We start from the raw sequence: 19,768 nt of genomic DNA on the forward strand, positions 1-19,768 counted from the left end.
TGCTTTAACAAGCAGAAAATTGATAAAACTTAATGTAGCTAAAGAGGAGAAAGGCAGTTCCAGCTACAGTTGTAATTTACTAACTGCGTCAATGAGCATCTACCCTGAATCCTGAACTGGCACTGTACCCAAAAAAAGATGTCATATTTTTAAATGTGTGTGTTGCGTGGTCTGTGTTTTTGCAGATGGAGATGTGCATGGTATACAAAACTGCTGAGAGATTTAGACCAACTTCGTTTAAACACTTTCATCATCATAAGAGATGGGCTGCCAATTCCCTGAACTGTGCATTTTCTTTTTTTTAAGAATCGAGTCATCTGGTTTGTTAGATTTAACTGGCAGAAGCAATGGATATGGACAAAGTCCTTAAATTGACTTATTGTTAGATTGATGTTTTAGTGCTAGATTATCTAGATTTGGGTGCATTTGATTTGGTTTTGCCAGAGCACAGCTCCTTCATTCCTTCTCACTAGGGCTCGGATCTGCAGAGGCGAAAAAGATATAGTGCGCATTCTTTCACCGCCCACGCTGCTTGAGAGGATTTTGGAGTGGGGGTGGGGAGTACTGTTCAGCTCTTTTAACAAGAGCCACTTCCTATAGTCTCTAAAATGAGGGCTCATCATCGTGCTCTTAACTGCTGCACGAAGATGCCCCTTCAACTAGTTTCATTAAGGATGTGTCCTCTTGATTCTGCCTTCATCTTATCTTCAGCCCGTTATTGAGCTTATGCTTCTCTTTAGCCGTTCCAGTTTAAAAATAGTATTCTCCTTTTTCTCCTGACTCCGTTTTGGCCAGAACTACGATGTAGAAGGCTGTTTGGTGACTTTTGGCTGCTGCTTCTAGACTCTTTTGCCTTGGAATGTAAGGATGAGAGGCTATGTTTCCACAGAATCACCTGCCAGCAATAGTGCCTGACTCGCACTTTCCAAAATATTTGTTGGGAGTTATTGGTGCTCTTTTTAACAGGATTTTTCTGTTTTTTTTTTTTTTTGAAAGAAAAGTAGACCTGTGTTTTTTTTTAAAAAGTCTCACACTAGTCTTTGCTGGAGTACTACTCCTTGAATGTGTAACTCATGTATGTGTCTCTTGCTCAGTTTCTGCAGATATGAGGGTAACTTCTGTTAGTAACTTCTATCAGTCGACATACAACCTTCTTCTTAAATTGCCTCCATTTCCCTCCTCATTTCTTATTCAGTATTTTTTTTTTATTTCTCTCTTCTTTTTATCTACATCCTCCCTCTGTCCTCTTCCTGCTCTGTGTGTCAGCATTCCAGAACAACCCAACTCCAATTGTAAACTCTGAGACAATCATCATCTCAAAATCTTCATTTATTGGAATAGGTATACTGGCACATCTGGGAAAACCTGAATCTGAGAGTTCTGGGTATTCCCTCAATAAATCAAAACCCCATATCCAGCCCCTGCACCAGGGGTGAAATCCAGCAGGTTCTGACCGGTTCTGGAGAACCGGTAGCGAGAATTTTGAGCAGTTCGGAAAACCGGTAGCAGAACTTTTGAGTAGTTCGGAGAACTGACAAATACCATCTCTGGCTGGGCCCAGAGTGGGGTGGGAACGGAGATTTTTCAGTATTCCTTTCCTGTCATGCCCACCAAGCCAAACCACACCCACCAAGCCACACCCACAGAACCGGTAGTAAAAAAAAATTGGATTTCACCACTGCCCTGCACCCATCACATGGCCCAATCACCATCTGCCCCAACTTGAGCTACCACTGCAACCGTTCCTTCTTCAGATGCAAGAGTACCATGACCTTGACCGAAAAGAAGAATGCTATTATGTCTAACTGAAATCGCTCTACCAAATCCCCCCTCCTACTTTCCCAAGCGCAAGAAGGTGGCAGAGTGGAAGCTTTTGAGGTTGATATGGCTTCCAAACTGTGACACTGTGGATGTGCACACATACTTCTCTCTTTCTGGGTGTATGTCTTACTTGTGCCTTGGAGAGCAGAGGATACTGTCGGGAACTTTACTCCCTTTGATAAATTTCTTCAAGAGACTTATTATGGTGGTCTCCAGTAAAGGAGGAGGAATAAGGAAGCGAGAAGGAGCTCTCCCACTTTTAAATATGGAAATAGCAACTATCAGGTTATTTTTCTGGGCACAGATTTAGTCTTCTTTCAAAAGAGCACAAGATCCATGGCCAAAAACAGCCTGTGTAACAACTCACAGGTGTAGAGTGTCTCCACACCTCTGGCTTCGCATTCAGGCAATATAAAAGTGTGCTAAACTTTGTATCTCAGGCGCATATTGTACTCACTCAAGCCTGTCCTACTTCACGTTAAGGAGAACAAGCAGTCATTTTTCCTCCTAGCAGAGAACAGAAGTAGTCCTCGACTTATGATCACAATTGAGCCCAAAATTTCTATTGCTGAGCAAGATAGTTAAGCGAATTTTGCTCCATTTTACAACCGTTCTTGCCACAGTTGCAGGGGTGAAATGTAAAATTTGTTACTACCGGTTCTGTGGGCATGGCTTGGATGTGACTGTGTGGGCGGGGCCAACTTTTTCTTTTTCTTTTTTAACTTTTCAAAGCATTTTTTCTAATGCTTTGAAAAGCCTCTGCCGATCAGGCAACTCAGCTGGGATCATCAGAGAGGCTTTTTAAAAAATACCTCTCTGACGATACCAGCTGAGTTGCCTGATGGGCAGAGGTATTTTTTAAAAAATGCCTCTCTGCTGATCAGACAACTCAGCTGGGATCGTCAGAGACTTTTCAAAGCATTTTTTTTTACCACCTCTTCAGCCAAGAGTATGCAGAAAAAAATGCTTTGAAAAGCCTCTGATGATTCCAGCTGAGCCGCGCGATCATCAGAGGCTTTTTTTTAAACTTTGAAAAGCATTTTTTCGTCAGAAGAGGTTGTAGAAAAAATGCTTTTAAAAGTAAAAAAAAAAAGCCTCTGATGATCGTGCGGCTCAGCTGGGCATGGGGGGGGGGGGTGCCCAGGGATTTTTGCTACCAGTTCTCCAAACCACCCGCTGCCATCGCTACCGGATCGGGCGATCCAGTCCGAACCGGGAGCATTTCACCCCTGCACAGTTGTTAAGTGAATCACTGCAATTGTTAAGTTAGTAACATGATACGTGAATCTGGGTTTCCCCCATTGACTTTGCTTGTCAGAAGGTCATAAAAGGGGGAGGGTCACGTGACCCTGGACACTACAACTATGATACATATGAATCCAAGAGTCCAAATTCTGATCATGTGATCACAGGAATGCTGCAATGGTCATAAGTTTGCAACATGGTCATAGGTCACTTGTTTGAAGTAACTTTGAAAGTCACTTGGTAGCCTTGGTAGTACAGTGGTCTAAAGCACCCTGTTATTAAGACCAGCTGCCTGCAGTTACTGCAGGTTCGAATCTCGCCAGGCTCAAGGTTGACTCAGCCTTCCATCCTTTCTAAGGTAGGTAAATTGAGGACCCAGTTGTGGGGGCAATAAGCTGACTTTGTATAAATATACAAAAGGATGAAGGCTATTGCTTAGTGCATTGTAAGTCTCCGGAGAAGGGCGGCATATAAATCAAATTAAAAATAAAATAAAATAAAATAAACTGTTGTAAATTGAGGACTGCCGGTACTCATTGAGAGGAAAATGAAGCTGGGGTGGGGGGGGAATCCAGCAATCCTGTCAATAAATTGTTCCGCATTAAATCTGTAAAGGCAGCATTACTTGCCAGCTTCTTTTATGAGGTAGGATAGAGCTTGTCCTATAGATAGGCAGCACAATTTATATTGACATACTTTTCCGCTGACTCAAGGATTGGTGGAATAGAGTCCTGAAGATCTCTGCACAGAGTCATCTCAAGAATCTAGCAAGATTCTGGTCAGGGAAAAAAGCTGAAAAACTCGAAACTTTATATGGACTTTTTGCTAAAAGCGGAAAGAAATTACATGAAGATTTATGTGTCTGAAAATTAAGAAAGATGCAGATTAAATGAGAGGCTGAAAGGTTTTGTATAATATGTAAGAGGGAGGAGAGACCATAACATTGTAACTATCTGTTGAAAAGAAGGTGGGACGTTATTATCAGGGGTGAAATCCAGCAGGTTCTGACAGGTTCTGGAGAACCGGTAGTGGAAATTTTGACTGGTTCAGAGAACTGGAAAATACCACCTCTGGCTGGCCCCAGAGTGGTGTGGGAATGGAGATTTTGCAATATCCTTCCCCTGGAGTGGGATGGGAATGGAGATTTTGCAGTATCCTTCCCCTGGAATGGGGTGGGAATGGAGATTTTGCAGTATCCTTCCCCTGCCATGCCCACAAAGCCACGCCCACAAAGCCACACCATGCCCACAAAGCCACGCCCACAGAACCAGTAGTAAAAAAAAATGGATTTTACCACTGGTTATTATACTCCTTAACTTTTGTTTCTTTTCTTCTCTTTTTTTTTTGTTTTTTGCATTTTTCTTTCCTGTTTAGTTTTGATTTGTTTTTACTCTGAAAAAAATAATAATTATAAATAACAATAATAATGAAAAATAACCTATCAAGAGCAATTGCTGCTTGCCTCGGGCTTTCTGTACTGTAATCATGCATAGACCAGAGCTCTTCCACAAGCCATTGTTTTTCTTCCATAATCCCCAGAATAATTGTTGGAAATGCTCACAATAGTTCTCACTGCCAAAAACTACAAATCAAGATGAACCAGTCATGCTTCCCTCTGACTGACATATTAGAGAGACCAGTATCCTACCAACACCGTCCTCATGTTTCTTTTAGGCTGGACATTTTCCATAGCATTTGAGAGGAAAAGCCCAGTAGCTATGAGAATAGGCAGCAGTACTCTCTGCTCAATCCTAGTAAACCATAATACTATGTGGCTTCCAAATTAAGGCAGAAGGAAGGGCCAAAGATCAGGAAGGGCACATTGCCTGCCTCCAAGCTGCAATGCTCATGCTTCAAACTGCCTGTGTCCAATGGGAGAACCAGAAGCCATTAGCTCTGCTGGTCAATGCAATAACCATGCCCGACTGGAAACAGAAAGGAGAACTGCCAGAGCGATGAGAAATTTCAAGGGTAATAAGCAGTGGTGGGTTCTGACTGGTTTTACTACTGGTTATCTTTGCGCACGCACTTTGCGCACAATCGCCTCTTTGTGCACGCGCTTCACTGCCAAACTTGCGCTCCATGAAAGCGCATTATGAATCTGCCCAGCTGAGGTGCGGCAATCCACTCTGCCACATCTATCAGCTGGGCTAAAAAAGAAGAAATAAAAGGTAAGAATAACGCAGGGGAGGGAGAGCCCAGCTCCCGAACAAAGAGAACCGGTTCGGTGATGTCATATCGTCACCGCTACCGGCTCAGCCAAACCGGGCCAAACCAGGAGGAACCCACCACTGGTAATACGGCTTTTCCAGAGTTTATTCCTTAGGAGCTGTTACTGAAGACTGAAGCCATTCTGTGTATTAAAGATAATCTGCATGAGCTGAAGGGGAGATCCTGCCTGAGCCCGCCTAGAGCCTTCTGCTTCTTAGCAATCTCTAAGAGAAAACCGAGTGTTGTCAGTTTCCTGGCAGAGAACAAAACCAGTTCCACCTCCGTTTTAGGCTCACTTCCAGATCTGCAGCACATAGTCTTGCTACACACACTTCATCATCCCCCAGAATACTCCGTAACATAAGAAACTGCCAGGATCAAGAACTGTGAAGAAGCCATACAGGAGACATCTCCTCTGACTTTCTGCTTGTCTCCATTAACCTGACCCAAGATGCAACTGTCCGACAAATTGTCATAAAACTCTTTAATATATCTTAAAGAGATCTCTGAAAACATGAAGCTAGCTTTCTTCCAGCTTCTAACAAAGTAGATAAGAGAAAAAACAGATCTCGGCTCTTTTAGATGGGAAAAAACCAGACACGGTTGTAATAATTTGCTTTCAATTATTCTGAAATCTCTTTCTCTAAAGATGTAGCAGCTTCCCTTTTCTTCATTGCTGCATCAAGAAAATGAAGGCTGATGGTTATTAGCCAATTTCCTTGAATGCAACTCTTTTTCATCAACTCCCACCCACTCCCCACTCTAAAATAAGTGACCTTCTTGCCTAGCAACTACTTATTTTGACTATCTTCCTCCTGGGGATTGTTTCTGTCCTGATTACTTCCTACATATTTCTTTATTTCATATTATTTTAAGCTGGGAAATAACAAAATGGGCATGGGAATTAATCCAGACAAAGCAGCCTAGAGAAGGCAATCAGATTCCTGAAGTGAGACTCACCCCATTCCTATTGCAGGACCCAAATTGCTGATCACATGGTCTGTGAAACTGGCATGTCACTTGCTAGTGACTGGTAACAGAAGCAGGATAGGGATTGGAGATGAAAATAGCAAATATTATGCTGGAATTGTTTTTTTTTTTCTCTTCTAAATAAAGGATAACATTACTCAGTAGGGTAAAGGTCTTACAAGATGTTAAAGGCCAGCAGTTCCAGGCTGATCTGGCCACTAATGAGAAAGGCTAATACTTGTAATTCAGTAGTATCTTTTGACCTACACAGCTTTTCTCATCACAGGAATTTTAGAATCTAGCATTGGGAAAGATCTTATGGGTTTGTTTTTCCAACCCTCAAAACCTAAGAATATTATTGAATTTCATGATACCAGTTCACATGAATAATCCACAGCACATCATTGGAGCTACAAGATTATCTTTCTGATTACTATCTCTCCAATCACTTGAATAGAAATTAGGATGAAAAGCATATTTAGATCAAAGTACTGTTATTTAGTAAGATCCCATTAATTAGCCAAAAACAGCAAGAGTTCAGTATGCCTCTATCTGGAGATCATTTAATTGAAAATCCAGTACATATTCTTAAGCGATATAAATTGCAATTTTTCCACAAGAATCAGACAATCCTAAACCACAAGTATGTCTGTAACAACTGCTAATTAATTCACACTAATTCATTCTGAGATAAAATAATTTAATATTTTCCAATAGGCTCTTTTGTACTGGCACTTTTCTGTTTCTTTCTGAGAAATTATACATCAATTCTAGTTCCTTTCTTAAATTCTAGATATTATACTACAGCAGCTGATATGTCTTGGCATATTTTTCCTTCCAGGTGTCACTGAATACTGGAAAATATACAGTGTGACTGACTTAAACTGGGCTGATAAATAATGCCTTTTCCAAAGTAGTTCTGGGACCTGCAGTTCTGTGCAGAGTTGATGGCAGTGGGAACTAATCCAAAGTAGGAGGTGAAGCCAGAGTGTGAAGCCAGAGAGGGCATCTTGAAACTTCTGAAATTTCCTCAGAGCCTCTGAATCTTAATCATTACTTTAAGGACAGAGGTGGGTTTCAGCAGGTTCTGACCAGTTCTGGAGAACCGGTAGTGGAAATTTTGAGTAGTTCGGAGAACCGGTAAATACTACTTCTGACTGGCCCTGACCCCATCTATTCTCTGCCTCCCGAGTCCCAGCTGACTGGGAGGAAATGGGGATTTTGCAGTAACCTTCCCCTGGGGTGGGGAGGGAATGGAGATTTTACAGTATCCTTCCCCTGTCGCGCCCACCAAGCCATGCCCACCAAGCCATGCCCACAGAACCAGTAGTAAAAAATTTGGAATCCCACCACTGCTTAAGGAAGTTGAATCTTCTCAATCTTCATTGAAATCACAGTTCCCATACTGAATTATAGAGATGTTATAGAAGAAGCAGACTTTTGATTACACACTTGTGACCATCCTCTTAACTTTTCTGGACCTCCTGCCTCCTCCCTTGAAGAAAGAGAGGAAAAAAGATCTCTCACTGAGTCAGACAATAGGTGATTCTATTCAGTTTGGCTCAGCTCCAAACACTAGATTTAGTCCTGTCCATCGCTGACAAGAAAAAGTCCGCAAATTATTGCTGAAGGAATGTGACCCTGTTATGAACTCTAAAACAATTGGTCTTTGTCAACGAACTGATAATCTTTCATTGGAGATCCAGAGAATTGAGTTTGGAGTATTTTGTATATAGAGGATACATTCTACCATTGATATTAAAGCATGCTGTAAAGCACTGTGAAGCGGTATATAAGTCTAAGTACTGTTTCTTTCCTCTTGGTGTCCCAAAATGTTCCTAAACTGATTTAGAGCCCATATCATATATGGATTTATTTAGATATATTTGTACACTCAGAACAAAATCCAGCTACTTTAAATTCTGCTTAAAGCTTCCATGGCAAAAGGTTGCCATATTTTTATGTATCCTGATTTCAAATATCCAAGAGTGAAAATCCTGTTATTGTGCAACATGATTTATTACCATGTAATATAGAAAGTTAAATGCTTAAATGTATGCCCTGCAAACTAGGGCATACAAAACCTTTGCCAGATTAATTCTTGAACACAGCTCGTCTTCCTGGAATCCACACTGTATATCGGACATTAATACAATTGAGCGAGTCCAGAGGTATTTCACAAGAAGAACACTCCACTCCTTTGCTCACAATAGAATACTTTATGCCACCAGGCTTGAAATTTTGGGCTTGGACAACCTAGAACTATGCCACCTACGGTTTGACCTAAGCGTAGTACACAAAATTGTCTGCTACAACATCCTACCTGTCAATGACTACTTCAGCTTCAACTGCAATAATACACAGGAAAACAATAGATACAAACTCAAGGTAAACTGCTTCAAACTCAATTGCAGAAAATACAACTTCAGCAACAGTGTTCAATGCCTGGAATGCACTACCTGACTCTGTTGTTACATCCCCAAACCCTCAAAACTTCAACCTTAAACTGTCTACCCCATTCCTAAGAGGTCTGTAAGGGGGCGTGCATAAGCGCACCAGCATGCCTACCATCCCTGTCCTACTGTCCCCATTTATTCATACTCATTTCCTGTGTTCATGTCTATGTTTATACTTATACCTGTTTCCTTCTACTTGAAGGAGGCGGTGGTGAGGCCTCTCCTCAAGAAGCCTTCCCTGGACCCGGCAGTATTGGCTAATTATCGTCCAGTCTCCAACCTTCGCTTCGTTGTGAAGGTTGTTGAGAGTGTGGTTGCACGACAGCTTCCCCAGTACCTGGATGAAACGTCGTATCTAGATCCGTTCCAGTTGGGTTTCAGGCCTGGGTACAGCACGGAAACGGCATTGGCCGTGTTGGTTGATGATCTCTGGAGGGCTCAGGACAGGGGTTGCTCCTCTGTCTTGGTCCTGTTAGATCTCTCAGCGGCTTTTGATACCATCGACCATGGTATCATGCTGTACTGGTTGGAAGAGTTGGGGGTGGGAGGCACCGTATTACGGTGGTTCTCTTCCTTTCTCTCCGACCGGTCGCAGTCTGTGTTGACAGGGGGGCAGAGGTCGACCCCGAGGCCCCTCATATGTGGGGTGCCGCAGGGATCGGTCCTCTCGCCCCTTTTGTTCAACATTTATGTAAAGCCGCTGGGCGAGATCATCCGTGGTTTCGGGGTGAAGTACCACCAGTACGCTGATGACACCCAGCTGTACATCTCCACCCCGGACCACCCCAACGATGCCCTTGAAGTGATGTCCCAGTGCCTGGAGGCCGTACGGATCTGGATGGGGAGGAACAGGCTCAGGCTCAACCCATCCAAGACTGAGTGGCTGTGGTTTCCGATGTCCCGATATAGTCAGCTGGTGCCATCGCTGACTATTGGGGGCGAATCATTGGCCCCCACCGAAAGGGCTCGCAACTTGGGCGTCCTCCTGGATTCACGTCTGTCTCTAGAAGAGCACTTGATGGCCGTGACCGGGAGGATTTTTCATCAGGTTCTCCTGATCCGCCAGTTGCGTCCCTTTCTAGATCGGGACTCCCTACACACGGTCACTCATGCCCTCGTCACCTCTCGTCTGGACTATTGTAATGCTCTCTACATGGGGCTCCCCTTGAGGTGCACTCGGAGGCTCCAACTGGCGCAGAGTGCGGCCACGCGGGTGGTTATGGGAGCATCGTGGAGCTCCCATTTAACACCTCTCCTGCGCGAGCTGCACTGGCTCCCGGTGGTCTTCCGGGTGCGCTTCAAGGTTTTGGTTACTATCTTTAGAGCGCTCCATGGCTCAGGACCAGGGTACTTACGAGACCGCCTCCTGCCACCAATAGCCTCTCACCGACCAGTTCGCTCCCATAGAGAGGGGCTCCTCCGGGTGCCGTCGGCCACACAATGTCGACTGGCGGCCCCTAGGGGGAGAGCCTTCTCTGTGGGGGCACCTACGATCTGGAACGAGCTCCCCCCAGAGATACGGAGGATCCCGGATCTGCGCACCTTCCGCCGCGCGCTTAAAATGTTTTTATTTCATCAAGCTGGCCTGGCCTAAATCTTCTCCTTTTTAAAATTTTTAAATTTAAATTTTAAACACTAATTTTAATTTGTTTAATTATGGGATATTTTTAAAATTTAGCCAAATTGTTTAATCTGTTTTAATCTATTTTAAATTTTGTATTTCTGTGTTTTATCTTTTGGCTGTTCACCGCCCTGAGTCCTTCGGGAGAATGGCGGTATAGAAATTTAATAAAATAAAATAAAATAAATAAATGTTTGACAAACTAACTAACTAAATAAATACACAAATAAATAAATGGGCTGTTTAAAATGCTTTAGGGCTCAGTGTCACTCCACCCTCTCCTTTCCAGAAGCTGCTGTTCAATGCTGTTTATTTCTCAGAGCTTTCAAGACACTGAATGTAAGCTAATTATGAGGATTTGGATTAAAGGTAATGAGATTCAATAAATGCCTCTGCACATATTATCTGAGCAAAGTGTTAACTTATGTTGTGATCACACTATTGAGCATTTAAAATTCTATTGTTGCAAGGGCTTTAGAAATAGGGCATGAGTAGCTTTTTGTCATTCTAATCTGGTAAAAACCTTCGCCCCCCCGCCCCAAAGGTTTGAGATATTGTGAAGTACTCACTTGGCTAACTCTCAAGCCAGGCAGAGAAGCAGAGGTTTAGCAACCTTTACATCACAAGATGCCAGTTTTATGATATGAGACACTTAACATCTAAAATCACAATAGGAAGTTCTGTTTTCTAAGAATTAGGGCAAGAGAATTGAATTGGATCAATTCAATAAGGATCATGTGAATGTTGGAGCAGAAGAGTGTTGAACCCTCTTATGGAAGGGCTCTTATGCATGGCATTTTTCCTTCCAAATCAAATTCAAGAAAACCCACTGGTGGAAAATGAAATTGGATAGTCAGTCATTGTGCCAATCACTAAATCTAAGACTTTTCTTTCATAGTAGGTCTGCCCTGATTTGATGTCCTTCATTTCTGTTATGAAGCCACTTTCACTTTGAAAATGAACTCTGAATTAGATAGGTATAATGTTGAACAAATGCTTGAATAGCTAATCATTTTAGAAAATTGAAAAATCCTTGATCCATGAAACAGCAATCATTATCTAGTTAGAATCCTGGTCCATGAGAATTTGGATAAATAAAGATAGAAGAATAAGAGTGATAGCATCACAGATTCAAACAATTATATATACAAGTGTGTGCATTTGTGTCTCTGTGTGTGTAAAATGTGTTAACTGCCCATCTCCCTCACAGAGGGGCTCAGCAGCGAATTATCCAATCAATATAATAAAATAATAAATATAGTTGGAAGGGATCTTAATTACTTATGTAATCAACTCCCTATTCAGAATCCATTAGAACACGGGTGTCAAACTTGCAGCTCACAGGCCCGATGTGTCACGTGTTGGCCCCGCCTGGTTTAGAGAAGGGGAAAAAAGTCCCGATACATCATGTGATGCTGCCGTGATGACACGAGTTTGACACCCCTGCACTAGAACATCTCTAATAAGTTACTATCTAGCTAGTTTGAAGATGTCTAATGAGAAAATAATAATACTTAATATGGCAGCCAATTCCATGGGCTTACAACTCATACAGTCAGGAAGTTTCTCCTGATGATGATCCTGAATATGCTTCCTTGTAATTTTAACCAATGATTTTGATTTGTCCAAATGGGGCTCTTGAGTCCTGGTTCCTGGAAACTCTGCAGGCTTGGATGAAGAGGAACCATCTCCAACTAAATCCTACCAAGACTGAGTGGCTGTGGATATTGGGCCCACCAGGTACTGAGGACTTTCCATCCATACTCTTGGATCAGGTAGCCCTTCTCCACTCATACTGGTGTGCAATCTGGGGGTCCTCTTAGACCATGGGTGTCAAACTCGTGGTGTCATGTTGCCATCATGTGATGTTTCGCAACATTTTCCATTTGTGGAGCATGGGTGGGCGTGGCCTTGTGTGATACATCGGCCTGTGGGCCGCCAGTTTGACAACCCTATCTTAGACTCACTGATTTTGCTTGAAGAGCAGGTGGCAGCTGTGGCTAAAGGGGCCTCAGTCAGGTACACCAGTTGCACCCTTTCCTAGGACAAGAAATCCTTCAGTAGTCACTCATACTCTAGTCATCTGAAAGCTTGACTTCTATAATGTACTGTAAGTGTTCTTGAAAACCCCACAGAAGCTTCGGCTGTTCCAGGATGCAACAGTACAGGCGGTGATGGTATATCTTGGAATGCCCATATGACATCTCTGTCCATGAGCTGCGCTGGTTGCCAGTCTGCTTCTAGATATAATTCAAGGTTCTGGTTATTACCTATAAAGCCCTACAAGGCATAGAGCCAGGTTACTTGAGGGGGTCCTATCTCCCATGGTTTCTTCCTTGTGATGACAGAGTTGGTACACCCCAAGTCTTTTCAATTTAAACAGTGTTGTCTATTGGGACCCAGGAGGCATGCCTTTCCTGTCATGGTCCCTACTCTTTAGAAAGAGACCTTCCTGTGGAAATCTGCATGACTCCACATCTTGAAGATCTGACTGTATTTCCAGATCTTGGGATGAGACAATTGTGGCCCCTTGGTCAGCTTGTTATTTTTGTTTTTTGTTTGTATATTGTGTCTAAATCTCATCTTGGGTTTGGTTTGCATTAGCTTTTAATTTATTATTTGTGAACTGGCCAGATTCAGTTGAAGTTGGGTAATGTCCAAATTGAATTAAAAGAAATAACTAAATGATTACATTCTAGAAAAAGTCTTTAACATCTAGGACCTTCTTGAAATGTCAAGTCTCAAAATTCCTAGGACAGATGCTAACTACGAATTCTAGGAGTTGAGGGTTTCAAACATTCATGGAAATCTTTTGTAAGGACCATGTTCAATGCTGCTGTATATGCACAACGTATGTGTTACTAATTCTCTATTCACATTCTGATTCCTATTCATTGTAGACCCTCTTGACTTTGATATGGCCAAAAACTGATGATACATTAACAGTATTTGGGCCAGTAAAATTAGAGAAAATGTGGTTTCTCAAGGCTTCATTTGGAAACATAATCATCACAATCCTAAGAAACTTTAATACATCTCTGCCTTGTAACATGGCACAAAAACCAATAGAAGCATCTGCAGAAGCAAAAGAAAATGAAAAGGCAACCATTTAAGCATACTTCCAATATTTCACTTTTTCTATTTGTATTAAGCAGTCATAGCAACCAGCCTATGATAGTATTGGATAAACCCCATTGAATGCAATTCATAAGTAGCATTGACTATTTTAGTCCAAAATATCAAGGTATAGATAACAAAATATGCTTATCAAATGTTTTTAAAATGATAGCTGCTTAATGGGAAATAAGGGGCTAGTTTACTAGAAAGCTAAAATTAATTCAGGCATATAAAATTAGTGGTTAATTTATACACAGAGCTCTCAATTTAGGATATAATTAAGGGAAAGAAACTAATTAAGCACTTTCCTCCTTGTATTTTTCCCTTATTGAGAGATGACAATTGCCATGAAGTACTGATTTTGAGATTACCTGTAATTATATATTGAATAGATATGTTTCATACATATTTAATGGGAGAAAGAGGTATTTATTGGGTCTAACCCCATTATTTTATTTTACAATTCATTCCATCCTGCTTCCCTGTATTCCTGTATTCCACTGTTTCTCAATCTTGGCAACTTTAAGATGTGTGAACTTCAACTCAGAGAATTCACAAGCCAGAATTCCCACACATTTTAAAGTTGCCAAGGTTGAGAAATATTGCTCTGCACCAGTGGTGAAATGTAAATTTTGTTACTACCGGTTCTGTGGGCGTGGCTTGGTGGTGGTGGAGGGTTAATATGACTGAGTGGGCGTGGCCAACCTTTTTTTTTTTTTACTTTTAAAACCATTTTTTTACAACCTCTTCGGCTGAAGAGGTGGTTTAAAAAATGCTTTTAAAGCCTCTGACAATCCCAGCTGACTTGCCTGATCAGCAGAGGCTTTGTTTTTACTTTTAAAAGCATTTTTTCTATAACCTCTTCGGCCAAAGAGGGTGTAGAAAAAATGCTTTTAAAAATAATTTTAAAAAGTCTTTGATGATTGTGTGGCTCAGCTGGGCAAATGGAGGGGGGGAGGCAGGGATTTTTGCTACCGGTTCTCCGAACCACCCGCCTCCATCGCTACCGGATCGGGCGATCTGGTCCGAACCGGGAGCATTTCACCCCTGTTCTGCACCAAAGTAAAATTGAAGTACATTTTTCAAGTAGAACCTCATTCAGTTTCCTTTGGCAATACTTGCGTACTATAACACGGCTGGCATGAAACTCAAATGATGAACAAAACTATTTCTAGTACATAGTTAAATTATGGAAATTTGCTGCTTTGAAAGGTCTTAGCCAAATTGTGGAGGACCAGAGCCTTAATAGCTATTGTTCATGACAGATAAATGGACTTTTTGGTCCTCCCAAAAGTATAGCTATGAAACTAATGGGAGAAACTTATTATCTCTTTGAGGGCTTTTTTGAAATATTTACCAGCCCTAAATATACGTTGTGGACAAGATGGTACTTGATTGGCTCCAGCAGGATTCTTCTGAATTTCTTAAACTGATAAAAATCCCTCAGTTCATTTTAATCTTTATTTATATTCTTCTGGATTTTTAAAAATTTTACACGTATGTATGATATTTAGATGCCAGCAACTTGTTTCCTCAAAAAATTGACAGCACTTCTTGAAATGGCAGGTTCTCATTCATTACCTTTACTCACATTAAGTGGAATACAGCATTAGAAAATGTGAACAATGACAAACTAAATTTTAGAATAATAGAAGAAACCTAGAACTGGAAGGGGCCATTTAAGTAATCAAGCCCAGCCTCCTAGTGAAAGAAGCATCTCTGATAGATGAATGCTCTTACATTGGAGGGGAGCCCACCTTGGAGTAATAGGCTACATTGTGGAAGTGTTTTGTTAGGAAGATTTTCCTGACATTCAGACAGAATCTACTTAAATCCATTATACTTTGGTACACTGAGATGATACAGAACTTGTCTTGACATTCTTTCAGGTATTTGAAGAGGGTTATCATATCTCCACTTTTTCATCTCTCTCATAGGAAGTTTTAGTCCCTTATCAGCCTCATTGCCCATCCCCAAACTTCTTCAGTTTCTCTGAAACCTAAACATGGATGCAATGCATACACTTCCTATGATTTAAAAAACATTATTTTGGTGTTGCAGGCTTGCACTGCCTTTGTCTTTTTTCACACTGCTGACGCATAAAGTTTGCAATTAGTTACTGTTCTAAGATCTTTTTATAAATATTGTTACTAAGCTAGGAACACTTATCTTACAGCTGTGTACATTTTTTTTTCCTTTCAGTAGATCTCTTTGCCTTTGTCTCAAAATTTCTAATATTATTATTATGGTTGGTTGAACAGTCAACTAGATGTTTAGACTGGATTTGGCATTTTTGTCCACCTATCAAGTCCTTCCCAAGGACCTGAGACAAGCAGATATTGTTGTTTATATAATAATAATAATAGTATTATTACAGATCGTAAGCTGTTCCAAATAAAACTGTCTTTTGCAATTGACTGATGATGATTTTTTCCAGTGCCAATGAAGTAGTATTCAAGTGATGCTCCAGATGTTTTGGGATTACGCCCAGTATGGCTAATACTATTGATACTATATTTGCTTTCTTTTGCCATAATTATTCTACTTCTGTTTGCAGATTTTTATATATTGTGGTTTTCTCCAATACCTTTTCTTCTATTCTGCTGTTTCCAGTGACTGCCACATCCACTATCCAGATTTTTTGTCTTATGGACAATTAAGTCTGGGGTGTTTTGTGGCAGGTGCTTCTCTGTTCAAATTCTAAAAGTCTCAGAGCACTTTAACTTCTTCATTTTCTATTATTTTGTGGCACCACCAATTCTTTCTTGTAGGCAAATGGTATCTCTAGCAAATATACCAATGCACCATTAATGATGTTTGACTTTATTCACTGTCCAGAGTTTTGAGAAATGGATGGATAGCCACATAAATTTGATAAATCAATAAATACATAATAATAAATATATCCATTCTCTGTGCAGCCCATTACTAAAATTTCTGCCCAGTGAGAGAAATGTTTGCAACCAGATCAGATCTGCCGTTTTTCTACTGATTACAAGAAAAGCATTTGCATATTCACAACATAGCTTTGTGCAAACTGCTATGAATGAGACTGTCATTAGTGCTTTATCCTAACACTTTTATGATTCGTTCTACATCTTTGAACATTATGCTGTTGATGGCACCAAAACCGGAAAGGAAGGGAGTAGTTGTGGCGATTTAGGAATATCCAAATCAAAATAATATGTAGTACATACTAATTTGTTTTCAAACTAAACTAGTTAATAAATAAAATAATTGTCCAAAACATATTAATTCAGGTATCACAAATTAGCTAATAATGTTCATGAAGAATATTATACAACAAAGCTATGATAAAATTTCCTCAGGGACTTTAATCTCATTTTTTCCAACCTAACTGGAAATTATGGATTTAAAAAAATTAAGCAGGGAAATGAAGAATTTACAGCTTGAAAATCCAAATAGCTATCCAAATAGCTATCAATATGTTAATTAATACTGTATAGAATCCAGAATGAGTGAACAACAGAAGCAAATGGGGAATTTTATACAGGAATGGGAGTGTAACATTGTGTAGAGGAGACAGCAAGAATGTGGCTTCTTCCACTTGCAGGAAATGTTCCTTCCATCCCTCATAGGCTCTCACAATGCTGTGGATCTTGGGTGTAATTTGGGAAACTGAGACAATTAATCATGAGTTCAACTCTAGTTTCAAGGGAATGGCCACCGAGATAGTTTTCCAGTTTTTCCTCTGGACCTTCAGGGTACGCAATTGAGTTTCATCCTACCTCTAGGCATCCTGTTTTATTCTGGCTCTAAGGAGCTGCCTTCTACTTTCTGCAGCCAAAGGCAGTGGCATTTCATCAGATTCAAAATGGTGGACATGATTGGCTGATGAAGCCATCCTTTTTTAATGTGTGGCACACATGTTGCAAACATGTAAAAAAGGTTAGGGCTTTGGTCACCCAGTTATACCCACTGTTTTGGTACTGTTGTCCACCCTCCCCATGCACCAGTTTATCTCCCCCTCCCAAAGTTTCGCCCATCCTTCCAGCTGCTTCAATGGGTGGTTTTGCATGCAGAAACTAATTGCTGAGGGGAGGGGCAATGACACAATCTTCTCACAACAGGAGTGGAAATAGTGAGGATGGGATGGGATGGGTGGGACAGTACTTGGCTCTCTTCTTTTGCCCCTTCCACTGATCAGATGGATGGCACACAAAATGACTACATAGGCAAATAAAGTGTCAGCAGTGAGGCAACATAGCAGCATGTGTTTGCAGAGGGTGTCAAGACCCATGGATATGTAAAAGCATTCACAGTCAGTTCTGGATACAAATTCTGTGGAGTCACTATGATATACCAGTTAAGATGTTGGACTGGAGCCAAGGAGATCCACTTTTAAGACCATCCTCAATCAAGAAAATGTATTGGGTCAGTTTCTCAACCCAAACATGTTTGGGAAAGAAATGGAAAAAAGAGTGCTGTGTGTGCCACTTACATCTCCTGGAGGAAAGACAGGATGTAGAATTAATCTGATATAGGTAAGCTATATGGAAATTTTGTAGCTATGTGCATCAAAGGCCATGTTTGTCAAGCAAACTAAAAAGTTCAAAAGAGGCAGATTTTGACTCAGAATTGTTACCACCATCAACACCCTCTCCAAGGTAATACTGTATCTATGTCAATAGTGATATTCACTTACCTTCACTACTGTTTTGGAACTGTGAGAGCGTGTGTGTGCCACCTCTGCATATGCGCAGAGCCTTCTACACATGCGCAGAGCGTCCATGATTATGTCCGGGCAGGTGGGCGGAGCCTCCCGCCGCCACCGCTACTGGTTCGCCCAAACTGGGTAGAACCAGTAAAATCCCACCACTGATCTATGTGTATGTGTTGTGTATATGTGTGTGTGTAGATAGATAGATAGATAGATAGATAGATAGATAGATAGATAGATAGATAGACAGACAGACAGACAGACAGACAGACAGACAGACAGACAGACAGACAGACAGACATGATATAGATATATAGTACTGGATACAGATATATTTCACATGAACCAAATATTTAATCATAAGAAAGAGAATGAAATAAGGGAGATATGAGGCCTGAAAATGCAGAAGCTCAGCTAAGATGTCCATTACAAATCAGAAACTATATTATCAAATCCAAGAGGATTTTAGCACAATATATAAACATTAATAAGGAAATAGTTAATGAGAAAAGAGAAAGGTTTTTCTTCACTGAAAGTAGCATGAAGAACTTTAAACATTTACCAAAGAAAAGCATTACAACAAGAAGCATATTGCTGGTTTAATAAATATCAACAATAAAACAAGATTAAAACTTCAAAAAGCTTGAAACAGTTGGAACACTGGATGAGAAGGAGGATAAGGAGATTTCAAAGAAATTAAAATAATTATTTCTTTCTTTTTGTCATAGAAGGTGTAAAATAATACCACTACCTAAACTGATAATCTTAGGGAATCTAAGTTTTATAGTACAAATAAAGATCTGGAAACTTTCATATGACTAAAAAACTGCTTTTTAAAAAGTGTACCCATAATTATTGGGGTGTGGGCAGCTGATATATTAACAACACTAGACTGGAGTAATCAATACTTTTGAGCTCTATTTTATTAAGTTGGCACGCTCTAAGAGAAAAGCAATGTTTAATTCTTAATTTTCCACCATGAAGAAACCTACCAGAGTTTTTCAGGTATTTTTGGGGAAAAAACAGAAAGAATCAGAAACATTGATGCTATTTACCCCACATGATCTGTGTATTCTGTAAAAGAGTTGCTAATAGTCCAGGGGTCTCCAACCTTGGCAACTTTAAGCCTGACAGACTTTAACTCCCAGAATTGAATGGGAGTTGAATCCACCAGGCTTAAAGTTGCCAAGATTGGAGACCCCTGCTATAGTCTATAAGCCATCAATTCGCAGAACTATACTCACTGCCTGTTCACCACTGAACAACAAGTCCAGATGAACCATTTAAGAGTTCTAAAGGAACTCTAATATGAAAGTGCCGATCTTCAACAATATGGTGCTGTATCAGAAATCTCAAATATTGTAAGCTGACTATTTTAAAAAGATTTCTGGGAGATTTTGGAACATACAGCTTAATTTCTGTTCTGGGTGACTTGGTCGAAAGCCTTTTTCAAACAAGTGAGATAAATTTTGCCAAAGCAAAATTAACATGATCTCTGTAAACATAAGCCCTTTCTCACAACTCCTTTATATGGCAGTTTGAGTATTTCCACTAAAGTGTTCAAAGGCTTCATCTAAACAAATGTAACTTCATGGAGTAAAAGGAGACATTCTCTTATGAATGACTGATTACAAAACAGAGAGTAGG

The 19,768-nt window shown here is 40.6% G+C and overlaps 1 protein-coding gene across 4 annotated transcripts in view; it reads right to left on the bottom strand.

Annotated features, from left to right (window-relative positions):
* Positions 1-19,768, bottom strand: part of GDAP1L1 (ganglioside induced differentiation associated protein 1 like 1) — a 51,438-nt gene that overhangs the window by 26,972 nt on the left and 4,698 nt on the right. The window contains exon 2 of one of the 4 annotated variants that reach the window (XM_070940016.1): positions 10,076-10,084. The exons of the other annotated variants lie outside the window; for them this stretch is intronic. Within the exon in view, the coding sequence (XP_070796117.1) occupies positions 10,076-10,084 (9 nt within the window). The remainder of the gene's footprint in view (positions 1-10,075; positions 10,085-19,768) is intronic. 4 annotated transcript variants of the gene reach the window in all.

This window comes from Pituophis catenifer, unplaced genomic scaffold (assembly GCF_029215685.1).
Source record: "Pituophis catenifer annectens isolate HBS135680 unplaced genomic scaffold, rPitCat1.0.hap2 SCAF_3, whole genome shotgun sequence".
NCBI classification, from domain to species: Eukaryota; Metazoa; Chordata; class Lepidosauria; order Squamata; family Colubridae; genus Pituophis; species Pituophis catenifer.